The 20,686-nt window shown below is 38.0% G+C and overlaps 1 protein-coding gene across 4 annotated transcripts in view; it reads right to left on the bottom strand.

The window, feature by feature from the left end:
- The window catches only part of LOC150087647 (rab GTPase-activating protein 1-like), a 298,662-nt gene that overhangs the window by 170,377 nt on the left and 107,599 nt on the right, over nt 1–20,686 (bottom strand). Inside the window, exon 1 of one of the 4 annotated variants that reach the window (XM_090369175.1) lies at nt 20,127–20,212. The exons of the other annotated variants lie outside the window; for them this stretch is intronic. Coding sequence (XP_090225301.1) covers nt 20,127 — 1 coding nt within the window. The 5' untranslated portion in view covers nt 20,128–20,212. Of the gene's footprint in view, nt 1–20,126; nt 20,213–20,686 lie in introns of those variants that run through there. 4 annotated transcript variants of the gene reach the window in all.

The following is a 20,686-nucleotide window of genomic DNA, read 5'->3' as shown; positions in this document are numbered from 1 at the left end:
AACAGTAGAGACAACAGATGAATTTGACACAATGACGTAGAGAGATTTTGAGCCAGAGAAGATCAAAGAGAGGGGATTCCAAATTGCCAAGTCTCTGACAGGGAATATCAGAACGGACATATGCACAAGTACCACCTTTGAGGCGCCTCCGTAGCCAGGTGGGAAGGAGCAGCAGTGCGTAGCACACGCTTCTTGATTAGACCGGGGTTCGAGCCCGTCACCACCAAATATGGAGGATGCGGAAAGGTCAGGGAATGACCACCGCATATCCCGGAGCAATATGGCCTTAGTTGCTAATGCTCCTAAAAACCAAACAACAAACAAACAAACAAACCACCTTTGAGGCGAAAGGAATCATACAGCGAATAATTTGGGCATCTGAGATGAGCAGTAGTTGAATCAACCGATAACTGAGATTCTGTCAGAAAAAGTAAATGGGGTTCGGCAGACTGCAAGTGGAAATGGACATCGTTGAGATTAGAATTGAGACCACGTATATTTGTGAAATGAATTAGGAAGTGCTTGGGAGGTTTAGATCTTTTCGCAGATAAGCTTGCTCTATTAGTTTGACAATTCATGGTGTATTCAATAATAAGAAAAAGTGGGTGGGACATGCTGTATAAAGTGATGAAATTTTTGGATATGGCTTACACGTGCTAAGAATATATCCAGATCCTTTACGTAACGTGGCCTCGACAATGCTCCCCGCATACACACTACTCAGACTCCCTCCAGTCACTATCTGGCAGAGTAGAGGTAGCAAGATTATACACTAGCTGATCCGGAAGCTTCCTAGAGAGTTACCAATAGGTTCGGTTCTGTCCGGTGTACTAACTAGTGGCCAGCCTGCGAACACCGTTTTAGAGCTGTACCCTCGAAATGTAAGGAATATTGGATCTCGCCACGACATTCATCATAACCTCAAAAGTCATCAATCATACTGCATGATGGAAGAGATAGGGAAGATTTGACTGGAACTTGGCTCTGGAGACTAAATGTGAGTTCCACCACTTCAAGCCTCCAATAAACAAAATGGTGGTACTGCACCGGTTGATGAGTAATCTACCATATAGTACTGCCTGTTAACACAGAGGGGTGGCATTCCTCCATGTGGTGTGGGAGCCACACCTTGATGCATGCTTACGTTGGTTCACACCTGGGTGGTCACCCACAGTGTGCTTGTCCATTAAGGCTATATTATTAACAGGATTATTAACAGTCCCACCATCGTAAAGGTGCAGGCAGAGAATTTGGCTGTCACAGATCGACCAGACTTCACCAAAACTGGGTCACCAATTTCACCCAAATACCAGTTCCAACAGCGTTTTAGACTCCTAGGTAGCAAGTACAGCTTGTCTGGCATATCTCAGAGAATGTCTAGAACAACCACAAGGACTAGGCTATTTAAGCTATCAACTCCCACAACAACAGATGGAAGTTTTTTATAGCAATCAAATACCTGCTGGCAAAAGGCACACTTCCACACATCTATTCTATAACTGTTTTTCCGCAATTTGAATCTATGCCCCTGCAGGTTTGTAATTTGAGCAAGAGGAAGAATCCCATCAGCATTGAGCCTGCTCAATCCATTCAAGGCCTTATTCACCTCAATCAGATCACATCACAGGTGTCTAATCTCCAGAATCTGCAATTTGCAGAATTTTAGCATTTCTTCATAAAAACACCCCTTTGTTGCCTTCACCAGTCTTGTTGCCCTTCTCTGTACTTGCTCTACATCCTTCCTAAAATGAGGCTTCCAGACCTATAGCAGGACTCAAGGTGTGGCCTGACCATTGCCTTATACAAGGGGATAATCACCTCCTTATCCCTTCTTGCAAAATTTCTGTATATCATTGACAAGACCCCATGACCTACTCTGGCAGCCTGTCTGCACTGCTCAGAAAACTTCATATCTCACAGCACAATTACCCCCAAATCTCTTTAATTCTCTGCTACCCTGAGTGTAACAGCACATAGTTGGTGCATTTGCATTTGTCAATGTTAAACTTCAGTTGCCACTTCTCAGCACATCTAACCAACTTTTCCAGATCCTGTTGCAGCAGTATACTGTCATTACTGTTATTAAGAACCCTGCCAACCTTCGTATCATCTGCAAACTTTGACATTAATCTTGATATACCTTCATCAATATCACTGATAAATATACAAAACAACAATGGGCCCAACACTGAACCCCAAGGGAAACCACTAATAACATTAGTTCACATGGACCAGTACCCACTAATCACCACTCTCCGTCTTCTCCCACTCAACCATCCTTTTATCCATTGTAGCAACTTGCCCTTAATGCCATACTGCTCCAATTTGTACAGTCTTCTTCCAGGTGCAACAGTATCAAAAGTATTCCTGAAATCCAAGTATATGATATCAAAATTATGTTTTACAACCAATTCCTTTGTGACCACATCATAGTATCCAATCAAATTGGTCAGACAAGACTTCCCCTTGACAAACCCATGCTGTGTCTGAATTATTGCTGCTGTCTTGTCTAGATGATCCTGCAATGCTTCTTTAACCATGACTCCATTATTTTTTCCTAGAACAGAAGTCAAACTAGCAGGTTCTGTAATTATTTGTGTAACCCTTTTATCACCCTTTGGGAATTGGAGATACATCTTCACATCTCCAGTCCGTGGGGACTTCCTCCAAGTCAAAGAATGTTTTCTTAATTATGGCTAAAGGTTTGCTTACTTCCTTTGCTGCCACCTTTAATATAACTGGATAGATCTCATCCACCCCAGGTGCCTTTCTTATGTTTAATTTTACAATTTCTACTCCATTTTACTCTCAGTTATTACAAAATCATTCAACTCCCTGTTAGAGTTTGATAAACATCTGGCCCTCTCCTCCTTAAATAACTCCTCATGTGTTAACGTGGATGTGAAATACTCATTTAATTCGGCAGCTATCTGAGAATGATCATCTATAGTCAAACCATTGATATCAAGTGGAGCAATCTGATTCATCCCCTTCCTTTCAGAGTTTATATATGTAAAGAAGTCTTTGCTGTTTTTCTTTGCATCCTTTGCCAAAGATTTTTCATAATCTGCCTTGGCTTGCCTAACCTCCTTTGTGACTTGACTACAGACTAGCTTGTATCTACCATAGGTTTCTGTGTTGCCTGTCACTTTTATGTGCATTCCGTGCATTTTGTTCTCTGCCACGACTCTCGTTAGTTCATCTAACATCCATTTGGGCTTAAACCTAGAGCAGTATTTCTTAGTTGAAACAAAAAGCCTAACAGCTTCCAAAATTACTTCCTTGAATGCTTCCCATTTAGAATTTGCTGTTGATAACATCATCAGTTGATCCCACTGTACAGAACCTAAAAAAATCTCTAAGACCACTGTAGTCACCTTTACGAAAGCAAAAACCCTTCCCTTTACCCCTGATGGCAGTTACATCTTTAAATAATCCCACATTGGTACACTGTGATCACTGCCACCTAGTGGTTCATTTTTCTGCAAATTCTTAATGCATGAATAATCAATGCTGATAATCAGATCAAGGGTATTACTCTCTCTGGTTGCCTCTCAAACATGCTGCTGTAGAAAAAAAGTCATCCAATAAATCCAAAAAAGTCTTGCTAGTGTGCTCATGATCAACCCACAAGTTCTAGTCTATATCTGGGAAGTTAAATCCCCCATTATAAGACACTGATTTACTGGCCCACTATTTCTCTGTATAATTGTTCATTGAACTCATCAGAGTAATTAGGCCTATAACAAACTCGTTTTTTGCTTTCCCAGTGCTTATGTCACCACCAAACTGACTCAACATTGCAATATCCATCTATGTCAACTGGATGCACTTCCTCCTCCCTTCCTATTCCAATTCTGCATCCCTTACATCTGAGTGGCACCACATTTCTGATATCCCAACAATATCCACCTTGGATGTCTTAACCAGCACTTAAAATTCATTAAATTTATTTACTATATTCCTAGCATTGGTGTATATGCAAGTATACATGCACCTGTTCTTGCTCTTAGTTACTCTAACATAGCTCATGTATTTACTTGTTTCATGACCCCTGAAATTCCTGAAATCCCCGGCAACTGGCTTTCCGGGCTGCTGCTCATTCCAATAGGAGCAGTGCAAGAATCATTTCCACCTCTGCCTGCGGCTACTGTTAATCTATTAGTCTGTGAATCCCCCCAAGCTAGCAGTTTTCCAACCCACCAAATGTTGCCTCGATAGCATCAGCAAAAATTCTTGCACCCCTTCTATTTAAGTGTATCTCTCCTGTTAACAAGCACAGACCAAGCTGAGAAAAATTCTACACTACAAGCCTTGCATAATCTCTCCAGGGCTGAATTGATTGACAAGGCTCTTATCATATACTCCCTCCTATCATGTCTGGACAGGTTGCAGACACTTTCAAATTTAACCCTAACTTGCGACTTTTTTTCAGCATTGACCTGATATTACTGCCTCAAGGCTACAGTGCTATCAAGATGATCTTGCATTACTTCTTTAACTATTGATTCTATTAGTTTCCCTCCCAGTGGTTAAACTTACAGGTTTGTAGTTATCCAGTTCACCATTTAAACCACCATTATGAAAAGAAGATACATTTGCACACATCTGCAGGTACTTCTGAATCTAAGATATTCTTATTATTACGGCTAAAGGTTTAACAACCTCTCTTTCAGCTTCTTTTAATATAATCGGACAGATGCCATCAGCCCTGGTTCATTTTCAGCTGCATCAATTTCTGTACTGCCTTACTTTCCATTATTATAAAACCATTTAACAGTATTACATAGATTGCTGCTAAACTTATCTTTGGAAAACTTCATGAATAAATATATATACAAAATATTTATTTAGTTTATCAGCAATTTGTATAAGACAATGACTAGTTATGTTAATCGTATCCAGTGGTCTAATGTGATTCATCCCTTTCCTTCTAGCCTTATAGAATTTCTTTAAGAACACAAAGAATTCCTATTTACATTCTTAGCCAAAAAATACTAATAATCTGACTTAGCCTGCTAACCCTCTCAGCAACTTGATCACACACTACACCTATTGTATAACACAATCATCCCATGCATTTTCCTTCTCTGCCACTGAGCTCTTCAGTTCATTTGACATCCATTTTGGTCTAAAACTTGAACAATATCTCTTAATAATGCCTTAAGCTTTTTTTTTTTTTTTTTTTGAGTGATACTATATAAGCTTGCTTCCTTGCATCAATTGCCACTATTAATACAAAGATTACCCCCTAAACATTTATCATTTGTCTTTCATATTTTTTAGCAATATCAGTTGATCTCACTGAAAAGAGTTTAAAAAATGCCAGAGCCTAACTTCCACAAAAACAAAATCCTTGACAGTAGCTGTTTATTTCAATAAATTCCACATCAATATACTATGAACACTGCCACCTTACAGTTCATTTATTTAAAGATTTTCTTAATAATAATGAATTACTGCTGATAACCATATCAAGGATATATTGCTTTCTTTTGTTGTGTCTCTAACATGCTAATGTAGAAGGTTGTCATTCAGCATTTTGAGAAATGCTTTGATACTGAGTAAGCTGCCAACTAACAAGTTCCACCCCTCCCCCTTCCCTCCTACCCATCTTTCTATGTCCTATCTGTACATATTATTACCACTATATTCAAATTCTGCATCCCCAATATAAGTGACACTGTTTCTCTTATATAAAATGAAGTCTCCTATAAAGTCAACATTCTGTGACTTAACCAATACTTCCAACTCATCAAATTTATTTACTGTACTCGTAGCATTAGTGTATATAAGTAAGTAAATACAAAATTAACAGTTTTTCTGACCAACTTATCTCATCCCTGTAAAAACTGTTCCATCTGTTAACAAGCACCCGGCCATGCAGAGAAAAATTCCATCCCATGAGTCTTGAACAATCTCTCCGGGGCTAAATTGATTGATAAGGCTCTCATCATAAACTCCCTCCTATTGCGCTGTAGCAAAATTCCAGATACTTTCAAATTCAGTTCTTAACTCAAGGGTTCCTTCCCCCCCCCCCCCAACATCACCTCATACTTGCTAAGTCAAGCCTCAGAATGCCCAAGTTTAACATCATTAGTACCAACATTATCACCTTTTTTCCTCCCTGGCAGACATACCCATGTCCTACTGCACTTATTGTTATTGCATAAAATGTGATCTGCTTCCCTGAAAATAGTGACCAATAATAACTACTTCCTGCAAGACCACAGCAACTACTCATAGTGATCCCACAATGCATCTAGATGCATTGGGGTAAGCTCTAACATTAAAATGGAAAACTGAGTAATTGATGAGATCCCTCATTTAATTCTTTTAAGAGCAATGATCTTTTCTTCAAGCATTCAAATTCGTCCAACAAAACATTAATAAACTACCAGTTAATTTCCACACTCTCTCTGCACCAAGTACACACACACACACATACACACAAAGGCATCACCTAAGAATTATGTCCAACTAGAGTTAGGTCTGCAAAAATAACACACACACAACAGTGCATGCAATAAAAACTTGATCTGTAGGAGAATCACTTGCAGCAATTTCCTACCAAGCCAAGGCATCCTCCCTGCTCTAGTCATATGCTTTGCTGCTCTAGCCCCAAACATAATTTCAGTTTAAAAAAACTGAATTAATCCTATAGCACTAAACCTGAATTATAATACTACAGTAATTCTACATCATATGCTAGTACATTATTACTATTGTACTAGCACATTCCCTGCTACTATAGCAATATACAGTAAAATTCCCTGCTACTATAGTAAATTATATAAAATTCAGCACTTATAATATGAAATTATTTAAAATCTGGCATGTTTTAAAAAAAAAAAAAAAATCAATATTTTACAATCTGGATATGTTAAGAAAGAAATCCAGCACTCATTTCAATGATCACATTTGTCTTTAGCAATCCTTGAAAAAAAGAGTGAAATTTCTTTCTCCGTGAAATACTTGTAGGACTATCTTGTCCTTTAACCAATCTTTGAAGCCAGCAGGATTTAAACTGCACAGATTACATGGTCTTAGATCTCATAGCAAAACAAAGTCTTTGCAATGAGCTGCCTAGTATATAATAGTTACTTTCAAGCAGATGGCCTTCCCAAAAGGCTAATTAGCCATCTGTGTTAAAGATGGGTGCTTCATTAGATAGCAAGTGGTGCTTCATTAGATAGCAAGTGGTCTCCTGTGATAATACTGGAAGATAAGCAAAATGACGAATAACTGTAGAAAATTCTCCCTATTTTCCTCACTTCACGTGACATCTTTAGACTTTTACTTGGGTACTCTGAAAATACTGCATATACATTTGCTTTCCTAAGCAAATGTTCATCCATAATTTTTTTTACAAATAAATACCTTGGTTACCACAGTGTGTACCAAGTTTTATTGAAACACCCTGGATAATGCTAAAAATTATAGAAGCAGAAGTTCAAAAAGCAAAGTATAAAATAAATCAGAGATTCAGAGGTCACAGCATTGTTCCACTAAGGAAAGTGGCTAATTATGTGTAAGATATCCCTTTGTATTCAGGGTTCCACAAGTTTCATAAGATTTCCACAAAGTAGTAAGGCTGTAGCATCCAAGATCAAGCCACTGTACTATATCCATTTACACATGCCAAAAAGGAAAAGGTAAGATTGTCACTGAAACAGTATAGAGGGCAGACTGTTCTTACATATCTGTCTTATAGAAATTTATAGCATTATCAAGAAAATACAACAGTTTTGAATGTAAATATTTTTTAATGTATTGGGTTGGTACTGGCAAGTAAGATATCATTAACTTGGAGACAAACATACAAGGTCATCGAGACCCCACACAATTTCAGCAGTACTGTGCCCTTTGTCTACTCAGTCCCCATTGCTGAAACGCCCAATACTTTTCAACAAAAGTGTTTTTGATTGCTCCAGAAATTTGTTTAGTTATTGTGTCAACAGGAAAAATTAAGCCTGTTCTTGATAATTATATGTACATGATAAAAAAACCAAACTGGATAATTGGATGCTGAAAATCCAAAATTTGCAGCATCCAATTATTGAAGCAGATTGGCTTTATGTTTCATGGCAATGGCTCCAACTGTTATACTCTCTGGCTTTGTATTAGTGAAGATTCCACAAGTTTTATAAAATGCTAACTCATTTAATTGTTGAAGGTTTTTCAATTTACATTTTGCTAACCTATACTTAAGATAACTTCCAAATAAGGGAGGTGATAAAGAACAAGTCCAAAGCACTGCAAAGGAGTTTCATTTTAAAAAAATAATTAAAAATGTATACTTTTGATATAAAAACATGGATTTTTCAGTTGCATTCATATTTGATTGAAAATAAAGGTGGCAAAAAGTGAACAAAAATTAATTACTTATTGCTGATTTTTAAAGTTATAACTTTCACCAAGTGCATATATGATGAAAAAAACATTATGTGAAAACACATGTGAAAAACATTAGCATAGCTGCTTAAAGATTAAACAAGGCAAGAAGAAGAATTTATTTTTTTTATTTACATTTTTTGTTTGTTTTTTACAAGTTAGTAATGCATTCTTGTAGAAAAACTGTGTAAAACATGGAGTACACTAATGAGCACTGTTTCATGTGAAAAGATTTTATCAGTGGGCAGTTTTATTACAGTGCACCACAAGTTTAGACTGCAATCTGATTAAAAACAAAATATAGAAACATCAACAATTTTGAGATTAATAATAAATTTTAATGGTTTGCTTTTGATAAACAATAAGAAATGCATTGCTCATTGGGGGGGGGGGAAGTCTATGAAGATGCCTAAAATTGTGTACAGGAAGCAATTATTCATAGCCCAAGGAAATCTGTGAAGCAACTATCACAACAGTTAGGTTTAAAACAAACATCAACTTTAAGCATTGTTTCACAAGACTTTAAACTGTTTCCTTACAAAATGCAAATATAACAAATCGTGACCAACACAGGCAAAGTAATGAATAAAACGGCAGTTTGCCTTTTTATGAGTCCAAACAGTAGACTTTTGAAAACATTCATAGTTGGCTGAAGATGTGAGTAGAAATGGAGTTTAAATAGAGTTCAAGATTTCCAATGATGCTTTGCTCAGACACGTGGGAAATTGATGCACATAAGACTCCATATTGGAGAAAGACTAGCTGGCAATTTTGCATTTAATATTTCAAGTGAAGTATTATGGCAGAACCATTCTATTGCTACTGTTTATATAGTAGTAATTTATAATTGGCCTCATGTATCAACAGAAGGATTATGAGTCTGTACATGCTATGTAAGCTGAGTACTTGACTGATTTGTCCTGAAACTATTGTAGTGGTAATATGCTCTTGTATTCGCTGTTTTGGTTGAACCATATTTTGTAGTGGTGCTGCCTATATAACAACCCTCACAACCTGATTGACATTTGATAAGATATACTATGTTGTTGATGTCCTATGTGTGATATATGTGTGTATCTCTATGTTTATTGAAGGAAGCTCCTGATTTATTATAGGAAGAGAATATTAGTTTAATATCCATGCCTGCAAATACTTTACGAAGTTGTCTGGAAAATTGGTTATGATAAGGAAGTATAACTTTAGTGCCTTGTGCATAATTTCTGCAGATGTTACTATTACGAGGATTATTGACGTTCTGTAGGTATGATATTGCGTTACAAATTAGCTGTGTGGGATATTTCCTGGTTGTGAACATTTCAGTTAAATAGTTGAATTTGGTTCAGAGATGACTTCTGCACAGTTGATGCAGATGGCATCTTGGAAGAGTCTGGCTGTAATTAAAGAAAACTTCGAATTCACATCTGCAAATGGTCTTGGATTCACAAAGGATCACAAAGTAAAAACCTGTTCACAATATTGAGCATGTGAAAAATAAATAATTATTGAAGTTGAATAATAAACTCCCATTTCTTACATTTAATGACAAACTCACTAATGCCAGTGCAATGCCAGACCTGGGGGTAATTGTGCAGTCAGATATGAAGTTTTCTGAGCAGTGCAGACCTGCTGCAAGAGTAGCTCACGGAGTCTTGTCACTGATATATAGGAATTTTGCTAGCAGGGATAAGGAGGCGATTATCCTCTTGTATGAGGCAATGGTCAGGCCACACCTTGAGTACTGCATAAAGGTCTGGAGGTCTCATTTTAGGAAATGATGTTGAGCTACTGGAACGAGTACAGAGAAGAGCAGCGAGAATAGTGAATGGAACAAAGGGTTGCTGTTATGAAGATAGGTTTAAGTTCTGTAAATTGCAGAGTCTGGAGACCAGGCACTTGCAAGGCAATATGATTGAGCTGTATAAGGCCTTGAATGGTTTGAGCAAGCTCAATGCTGATGGGATTCTTCCTCTTGCTCAGATTCCATACCTGAGGGGTCATAAATCCAAATTGAGGAAAGACAGTTATAGAATCGATGTGCAGAAATTTGCCTTTAGCCAGCCAGCAATTGCTGGAACAAACTTCCATCTGTCATTGTGGAAGTTGAAAGCTTAAATTAATTCAAGGCTGAACTAGACAAACGTTTGGAGTGAAACGGGAAGGTTTTTTTTTTTTTTTTGGCTGATACTAAATAAGCTTGCTTTCTTGCATCATATGCTTCTACTAATGCTAATATATCAAAAAATTAAAGGATTTAAAACAGTTACATCGTTTCCTAATAATCATGTAAAAGCAACAGGCAAAACCAATGGCAAAAATGGGGAGCAATTGCAAACTGAATAGCAAGAACCAAACAATTCTTGCCAGCCTGTTCTGGTTGCTGAGAAACTGAATCTACATTCGTGCATGAAGTATTCAAAATGAACATACCAAAAGTAAATCAACTTGTAAGTGGAAGCCAAATGATTTTGTGAAAATTGAGAGCAAGAGAAACTTAAAAGTAAATAAGGCACCTGTAGCTGATGGAATCCACCCAATTATATTACAAGCAGCCACAAAAGTGATAAGTAAACCTTTGGACATAATTATGAGCAGTATTGGATTTAGGGGAGGTCCCTATGAATTAGAGATGTGCAAATGTTTCCCCTATTCATAAAAGGAAATCAAAGAGAGAAGTGAGTAATTAAAGAGCTGTATGCTTTATTTCTGTTCCTGGGAAAATACCAGAGTTAGTGAACAAAGTAATGATCTTGACAGAAAGCAGTTATACAGCAATCACAGCTCAGAAGGGAAGATCTTGTCTGACCAATCTTGTTGGCAATATGATACTAATAAAGAACTCGATTCAAAAAACAATTCTGACACCACAGACTTATATTTCAGCAAAGCTATTGATACAGCTTCACTTTTGAATATGTCATATTAGGTCCAAGTTACTGCTATGGATGAAGGGATGGTTGAGTAGCAGAAGACAAGGAGTAGTTATTAATGGGCACTGTTCTTTGTGGAATAATGTTATTAGTGGAGTCCCTCAGGATCTGTGCTAGACAGTTTGTTTTCAATATTTAAGACATATCAAGTTCAATGTAAAAGTTTGCAGGTGCTACACAGGAATTTATCACAGTCATCAGTGCAGGAAACATCTTGACTGGATTACTAACAACTGGTTTAAGGGTTACTAGTCTAATGAATCATCCTTTGCACCATACTGATAGCAGGTATATATGTGTGTGTGTAGAAAGCAATGTTAGATCATGCCCCACAGACAAAGCAATATGAGTGTCTGATACACCACTATCGTTGATTTGACAGCTTATGTGTTGTAAAATCAACAACAGTGGTAGGCATCCTATATTGGAACATATTATGCCAGTATATTACACCTGCATGCAAGTCTGCTCACAAGCCAATTTGCACATAAGTAGGGTTAAAAACCTAAAATAACTCATGATGAAAATCCCCTCATTATTTTTTGAACGAGATCAGCTAACCATATCCCAGATGAAGATGCCTTTAAAGAAATTCTCCAATCTCTAAAAGGTTCAAATCCAGACTGCACCAAACAAGTGATATGCAATAAACTGACTATAGCATTAGTTGAGGCATATGATGCAAGAAAGCAAGTTTAAACAGCATCAGCAAAAAAAAAATTTCCCATTTTACCCATCCGGTCACTCCAAATGTTTGTCTAGTTCAGACTTATATTTAAGCTATCAAACTTCCACAACAACAGATGAAAGTCTGTTCAAATAATCAACTACCTGCTGGCTAAAGGCAAATTTCTGCATACCTATTCTTCCACAACTGTCTTTCCTCAGTTTGAATCTATGCCCCTGTACGTTCTTAATCTGGGCAAGCTGAAGTATCCCGTCAGCATTGAGCCTGCTGAAACCATTCAGAGACTCATACACCTCAATTGGGTCACCTCATAGATGCTGCAACATGCAGAACTTAAGCTTTTCTTCATAAGCACAACCCTTTGTTCCTCTAGCCAATCTTGCTGCCCTTCTCTATACTCGTTCTAGCAACTCTACATTCTTCCTAAAATGAGGCCTCCAGACCTTACCCAGTACTCAAGGTGTGGCCTGACAACTGCCTTACACAAAGGGATAATATACAGGGAGCTAAGTGATTTTGTAATAACTGAGAGCAAAATGGAGGAGAAATTGTTGAAGTTAAACATAAAAAAGGCATCTGGGGGTGGATAGAATCTATCCAGTTATATTGAAGGAGGCAGCGAGGAATGTCAGCAAACCCTCAGCCATAATTATGAGAGCATCCTTAGATGCAGGGGAGGTCCCCATCGACTGGAGATGTGCAAATGTATCATCAATTCACAAATGGAGTTCAAAGTGTGGCAAATAATTATAGCCCTGTTAGTTTAACTTCTGTTCCGGGGGGAAATAATGGAGTCACTGATTAAGGACGTGATAGAGGATCATCTAGACAAGAATGCAGTAATAGTTCAGGAACAGCATAGCTTTGTTAAGGGGAAGTCTTGTCTGACCAATTTCATTGGATACTACGATGTGGTCCACAAAGGAACTGGATGCAAAAAATAATTTTGATATCATATACTTGAATTTCAAGAAAGCTTTTGAAACTGTTGCAGAGGGAAGACTACTGTGCAAATTGGAGCGGTATGGCATTAAGGGCTAGTTGCTGAAATGGATAAAGGGATGGTTCAGTGGGAGACAGCAGAGAGTGGTAATAAACAGACACTGCTCTATGTGGACTAATGTTATTAGTGGAGTCTCCCAGGGTTCAGTGCTGGGCCAATTATTGTTTTGTGTATTTATCAATAAAATCGATTAAGGTATATCAGGCTTAATGTCCAAGTTTGCTATTGTTGTCGTGGTGTTTTCTGGTGCAAGAGCTACTTAGGCCATATTGCGCCTTCCAAGTTTGCAGATGATACAAAGGTTGGCAGGGTTGTTAATGACACTAAAGACAGTATGCTACTGCAATAGGATCTAGAATAGTTAGGCAGATGGACTGAGAAGTGGCAACTGAAGTGTAACATTGAAAAATGCAAAGTACCGCATATGGGTAGCAGTAACCCAAGCAGAAACGTACCAACTGTGTGGTACTACACCAGGAAGGTGGAGAATAAAAAATACCTGGGGGTAATTGTGCAGCAGATATGAAGTTCTCTGAGCAGTGCAGACAGGCTGCCAGAGCAGGTCATGGAGTTTTGTCAATGATATATATTTTTCTAGCAGAGACAACGAGGTGATTATCCCTTTGTATAAGGCAATGGTCAGGCCACACCTTGAGTATTGTGTACAGCGTACTATTCCGAAGACCCCATTTTAGGAAGGAGGTAGAGTTCCTAGAACAAGTACAGAGAAAGGCAACAAAGATTGGTGTGAGGAACAAAAGGCTGTGTTTACAAAGAAGGGTTGAAGTTCTGCAAGCTGCAGCATATGGAGGGAGACTAGACACCTGTGAGGTGATCTGATTGAGATGTATAAGGTCTTGAATGGTATGAGCAGGCTCAATGCTGACGGAATCCTTCCACTTGTTCAGACTAAAAACATGAGGGAGCACAGATTCAATTTGAGGAAAGACAGTTCTAGGATAGATGTGTGGAAGTTTGCCTTTAGCCAGCAGGTAGTTGATTGCTCGAACAGACCTTCAGCCGTTGTTGTGGAAGTTGATAGCTTAAATAAATTAAAAGCTGAACTAGAAAACATTTGGAGTGACCAGAATGGTGAAACTGGAAGTGTTTTTTTTTTTTTTTTTTTTTGGCTGATGCTGTATAAGCTTGCTTTTTTGCATCAATATGCCTCAACTAATGCTTATAATCACCTTGTCTCTGCTAGCAAAATTTCTATATATCATTAACAAAACTCCATGACTTGCTCTGGCAGTCCATCTGCACTGCTCAGAGAACTTCATATCTGACTGCACAATTACTCCCAGGTTTTTTTTTTTTTTCATTCTCCACCACCCTGAGTGTAGTACCAAAAAATTGGTATGTTTCTCTTGAGTTACTGGTACCCATATGCAATACTTTGCATTTGTCAATGTTAAACTTCAGTTGCCACTTCTCAGCCCATCTGCCTAACTTTTATAGATCCAGTTGCAGTAGCATACTGTTTTTAGTGTCATTAACAACCCTGCCAACATTTCTATTATTAGCATTGCAAACTTGGACATTAAGCCTGATATAACTTCTTCGATTTCATTGATAAATACACAAAACAACAATGGGCCCAATGCCGAACCCTGGGGGACCACACTAATAACATTTCTCCATGTAGAGCAGTGTCCGTTTATTACCACTCTACTGTCTCCCACTCAACCATCCCTTTATCCATTGCAGCAACTTGCCGTTAATGCTATACCACTCCAATTTGTACTGCAGTTTTCCATGTGTACAGTATCAAAAGTTTTCCTGAAATCCAAGTATATGATATCAAAATTATTTTTTGCACCCAGTTCTTTATGACCACATTCTAGTATCCAATCTAACTGGTCTGAAAAGGACTTCCCAGGCTGTGTCTAGAAAGTCTGTCTACAGTCTTGTCTAGATAATCCTTCAATGCTTCTTTAACCAGTGACTCCATTATTTTCCACAGTACAGAAATTAAACTAACAGGTCTATAGTTGCTTGTGTCACTCTTTGAACCCCCTTTGTGAATTGGGGATATATTTGCACATCTCCAGTCAATGGGGACCTCCCCGGAATCTAAGAATGCTCTCATAATTATGGTTAAGGGTGTGCTAACTTCTCTCGCTGCCTCCTTCAATATAACTGGATAGATTCCAACCACCCCAAGGTGCCTTTTTTATGTTTAACTTCAACAATTTTTCTTCCACTTTGCTCCCAGTTATTACATAATCACTTAGCTCCCAGTTAGAGTTTGATAAACTTCTGGCATTCCCCTCCTTAAATAACTCCTCATGTGTGAATGCAGACGCAAAATACTCAGTTTATCAGCTACTTGAGCAGGATCATCAATAGTCGAACCATCTATGTTAAGTGGACTAATCTGATTCATCCCCTTCCTTATAGAGTTTACATAAGTAAAGAACTCTTTGCTGTTTTTCTTTGCATCCTTTACCAAAGATTTCTCGTAATCTGCCTTTTCCTGCCTAACCTCCTTTGTGAGTTGATTACAGACTAGCTTATATCTGCCATAAGCTTCTGTGTCCCCTGATAATTTATATGCGTCCCATGCATTTTTCTTCTCTGCCGTGAGCCTCACTAATTCATCTGACATCCATTTAGACTTGAACCTTGAAAAGTATTTCTTAGTTGGCATGAAAAGCCCAGTAACCTCCAAGATTAAGTCCCTGAAAGCTTCGCATTTAGAATTCACCACTAGTAACATCATCAGTTGTTCCCACTATACAGAACCTAAAAAATCTCTGAGACCACTGTAGTCACCTTTACGAAAGCAAAAACCCTTCCCTTTACTCCTGATGGTAGTTACATCTTTAAGTAAATCCCACATCAGTACACTGTGATCACTGCCACCTAGTGGTTCCTTTATCTGCAAATTCTTAATGCATGAATAATAACTGCTGATAATCAGATCAAGAGTATTACTCCCTCTGGTTGACCTTCGAACATCTTGTTGTAGAAAACAATCCACCAATAAATCCACAAAAGTTTTGCTAGTGTGAAGTGACCAACCGACAAGTTTCAGTCAATATCTGGAAAGTTAAAATCCACCATTACAAGACATACTGATTTACTGGCCCACTAATTCTCTGCACAAATGTTCTTTCCACTTATCAGAGTCATTAGGCCTATAACACACTCCTACTCTCATTTTTCCTTTCACAGTGTTTATGTTACACAGAATAGACTCAACATTGGACTGTCCACCCATATCGACTGGTGCACTTCCTTAGATTTTATGTTTCTTAACTAACAGCATAACCCTCCCACTCTGTCTATCTTTTTTGTACACATTGTACTCCCCAAATTCCAATTCTGCACTGCTTATATATAAGTGACACAACGTCTGTGATATCTCAACAATATCTGATTTTGATGCTTTGATCAGCACTGCAAATTCATCAAATTTATTTACTATACTTCTAGCACTGGCATACATACAAGTATACATGCACCTGTTCTTACTCTTAGTTACTCTAACACAGCCCATGTATTTACTTGTTCCATTATGACTCCCAGCAGCTCTTCAAATCCCCAGCAACTTGTTCTCTATTGTAATGAGCTGCTGCTCATTACAATAGCATCACAGAGGACACAAGCCCAGCACTGTGATGCAAAATCTGCTTAAGGAAACATTTAAAGCATGGTAAGATTTTATATGGAATTCTGCAAACTATCAAATATTACATAATATATTTTTTAACATTAGCAAAGGCACATGATGCAAAAAAGCAAGTTTATATAGCATTAGCCAAAAAAAAAAAAAACAACTTATTTCACCCATCCAAATGTCTGTCAAGTTCTGCCTTGAATCTATTTAAGCTATCAACTTCTACAACGACAGATGGAAGTTTGTTCCAGCAATCAACCATTTGCTGGCTGAAGGCAAACTTCTGCACATCTATCATACAACCGTCTTTCCTCAATTTGAATTTATGCCCTCTCAGGCGATTATTCTGAGCAAGAGGAAGAATCCCATCTGCATTCAGCATGCTCAAACCATTCAAGGCTTTATACACCTCAGTCAGATCACCTCACAGGTGCCTAGTCTAGTCTCCAGATACTGTAATTTGCAAAGCCTAAGCCTTTCTTCATAAGAGCAACCCTCTGTTCCATTCACTAATCTTGTTGCCCTTCTCTGTACTCGTTCCACATCCTTCTTAAAATGAGGCCTCCAGACCTGTATGCAGTACTCAAGGTGTGGCCTGACCATTGCCTTATACAAGGGGATAATCACCTCCTTATCCCTGCTAGAAAAATTCCTGTATATCATTGATAAGACACCATGAACTACTCTTGCAGCCCGTCTGCACTGCTCAGAGAACTTCATATCTGCCTGCACAATTACCCCCAGGTCCTTTTCATTCTCTACCACTGTGAGTGTATTACCACAGAGTTGATTTGTTAATCTGGGGTTACTGCTTCCCATATGTAATACTTTGCATTTTTCAATGTTAAACTTCATTTGCCACCTCTCAGCCCATCAGCTCAACTTTTCTAGATCCTGTTGCAGAAGCGTACTGTCATTAACAACCCTGCCAACCTTTGTATCATCTGCAAACTTGGACATTAAGTCCACGAAGAGCAGTGTCCATTGTTTACCACTCAATGTCTTCTCCCACTCAACCATCCTTTTATCATTAGCAGCAATTTGCCTCCAATGCTACACTGTTCCAATTTGTGCAGCAGTATCACAGGCCTTTCTAAGATCCAAATATATGATATCAAAGTTATTCTTTGCATTCAGTTCCTTTGTGACCACACCATAGTATCCAATCAAATTAGCATTAGCAGAGGCATTTGATGCAAGAAAGCAAGCTTATGCATCATCAGCCAAAAAAAAAAAAAAAAAACCACTTCCACTTCACCCCTGTTTGTTAGAAATACCTGTCCAGCTGAGCCTTAAACTTATTTAGGCTATCAACTTCCACAACAAGGGATGGAAGTCTGTTCCACTAAAGGCAAATTTCCACACGTCTATCCTACATCTGTCTTTCCTCAATTTGAATTTATGCCCTCTCAGGTGATTATTCTGAGCAAGAGGAAAAATCCCATCAGCATTGAGAATTGGTCCCCATCAGAATTGGTCAGACAAGACTTCCCCTTAACAAACACATGCTGTGTCTGAGCTTCAACTGAAGTCTTGTCTAGATGATCCTGCAATGCTTCTTTAACTAGTGCCTCCATTAATTTCCCTGGAACAGAAGTTAAACTAACATGTCTATAATTACCTGTGTCTCCCTTTGATCCTCCTTTGTGGATTGGAGTCACATTTGCACATCTCCAGTCCATGGGTACCTCTCCTGAGTCCAGGGAAGCTCTCATAATTATGGCTAAGGGTTTGCTTACTTCCTTTTCTGTCTCCTTTAAAATAACTGGATAGATTCCATCCACCCCAGGTGCCTTTCTTATGTTTATCTTCAACAATTTATCCTTCACTTTACTTTCAGGTATTACAAGATTATCTATCTTACTGCCAGAGTTTAATACACCTCTGGCATTCCCTTCCCTAAATAACTCCTCATGTGTGAATGTAGATGCAAAATATTGATTTAGTTGGTTAGCTACCTGAGCAGGATCATCAACAATTGACCCATCGATATCAAGTGGACCAATCTGATTCATCCCCTTCCTTCTAGAGTTCACATAAGTAAAGAACTCTTTGCTTTTTTTCTTTCCATCCTTTGCCAAAGATTTCTCGTAATCTGCCTTCGCCTGCCTAACCTCCTTTGTAACTTGGTTACAGACCAGCTTATATCTATCATAGGCTTCTGTGTCACATGTTAATTTATATGTATCCCATGCATTTTTCTTCTCTGCCACATGTCTAATTAGTTCATCTGACTTCCATTTAGGCCTAAATCTTGAACAATATTTCTTTGTTGGTATGAAAAGCCTAGTAGCTTCCAAGATTATTCTTTGAATGCTTCCCATTTTGAAATTGCTGTTGGTAACATCATCAGTTGGTCCCGCTGTACAGAATTTAAATACTGTCTCAGACCATCATAGTCGCCTTTAAGAAAGCAAAACCCCCCTTCCCTTTACCCCTGATGGTAGTTACCTCTTTGAGTAAATCCCACTTCAGCACACTGTGATCACTGCCACCTAGTGGTTCCTTTATCTGCAGATTCTTAATGCATGAAGAATCACTACTGATAATCAGATCAAGAGTATTAATGCCTCTAGTTGCCTACCGAACATGTTGCTGTAGAAAACAATCAACCCATAAATCCACAAAAGTCTTGCTAGCATGTGAGTGACCAACCCAAAAATTCCAACCAATCTCTGGGAAATTAAAATCCTCCATTATAAGACACTCTGATTTACAAAAATTGCCGATTTAATAATTAAATTTAGAAAAATATTTTTTGAATACATTTTATTATACATATACTGCTAACTGTCACTCACTACAGTGCAAAAAATAATCTGCATAAATCAACTGTACTGAATTACTTTTATTTTTATTGGGGGTGAGGGTGGAGCAAGAACTATCTCAAATAACATGTAAGCAATCATTTCTGTGATTTTTTGCAAATTTATTGCACTTTTCAAGTTTCTCTTCATCAGCTCAAAATTTTTAAAGTCATTTGAGGAGTTAAATCATTTCTTATTTTGTATAAATAACGAATTCCAAATAAACTATTCGAAAAAAAAGTGCAATTTAAAAAATATACGCTACCTGTATTCCAGTAATAAGCAATCTCCGAACGAAAACTAATCACTCTATCTCTTAATTATTTTATTTTCCTTCAACTGTTTAAAAAGAGCACCTATTATATATTTAAATTTTCAGTAGGCAACAGCACGACATAATGAAACTAGTCTCTCACGAAATTGGAGAGCAGGATTCTAAAACCAACCGTATATAGCAAAAAGTAAGAAGAATCATTACTTATTTAAAATTACATAAAAGATAAATTTGCGCCTGTAAAAGTCATTACTATCAACAGGGGGTCAGACAGGTGGTCGGGGATGCTGAGAGAAAGATTTTTTAACAAATTTAAATTGTTTTAAAATGCCTTAACGGTGTTTCAACGCCATAAAAAAAATCTTAATTTTATTTTCAATCGTCTCAAGCGAAAATGAATGAAATACTTACTGAATATATATTATTAAAGAACACCCATCCTTACGTTTATGTTTACCAAAGCGCATGTACATTACGTAACTATGCCAGAATCTCACCTGGTGGATGAAAGCGTAAGTCACTATTCTTTTATTATGATATTATTGTAAGGTTATTGGTAATATTATTGTTTAACACAGGAATTACAACTCACTATATTGCTGAAGGTGAAATTCATGCCATACCAAATGGGTTAAAGATTCCGCGAGAGTGGAACCTACACCAAAATCGGGTCCATTATATACTCGCGAAAGTACGCTTGTTTGTAACTAGTTTATACAGTATCCATTAGACGCTTTGCCTGTTGCTGAACAATCCAGTTTTCAGTGTGGGGGAACTACGGTGTCTCTCGTGCAAGTCAAACAAACGAACGTTGGCAATAAAGGCTATTCCCTTTCCTAACGGCCATATTCTTACGTTCAGCGGGAGAAGACAATAGAACGCAACCTATTTCCATCACCAGAAGACAACATCCACCGCTCAACGTGCAAAGGCATGCCAGGGTTGTCTGGATGCTTCACGCCTCTCTGTGA

The sequence above is a fragment of the Mastigoproctus giganteus genome, chromosome 3 (genome assembly GCF_048544385.1).
Source record: "Mastigoproctus giganteus isolate SK-2022 chromosome 3, ASM4854438v1, whole genome shotgun sequence".
In the NCBI taxonomy this organism is placed as follows: domain Eukaryota; kingdom Metazoa; phylum Arthropoda; class Arachnida; order Uropygi; family Thelyphonidae; genus Mastigoproctus; species Mastigoproctus giganteus.
Note: the sequence above shows the minus strand (reverse complement) of the source record. Positions and strands in the feature narration are given on the sequence as shown.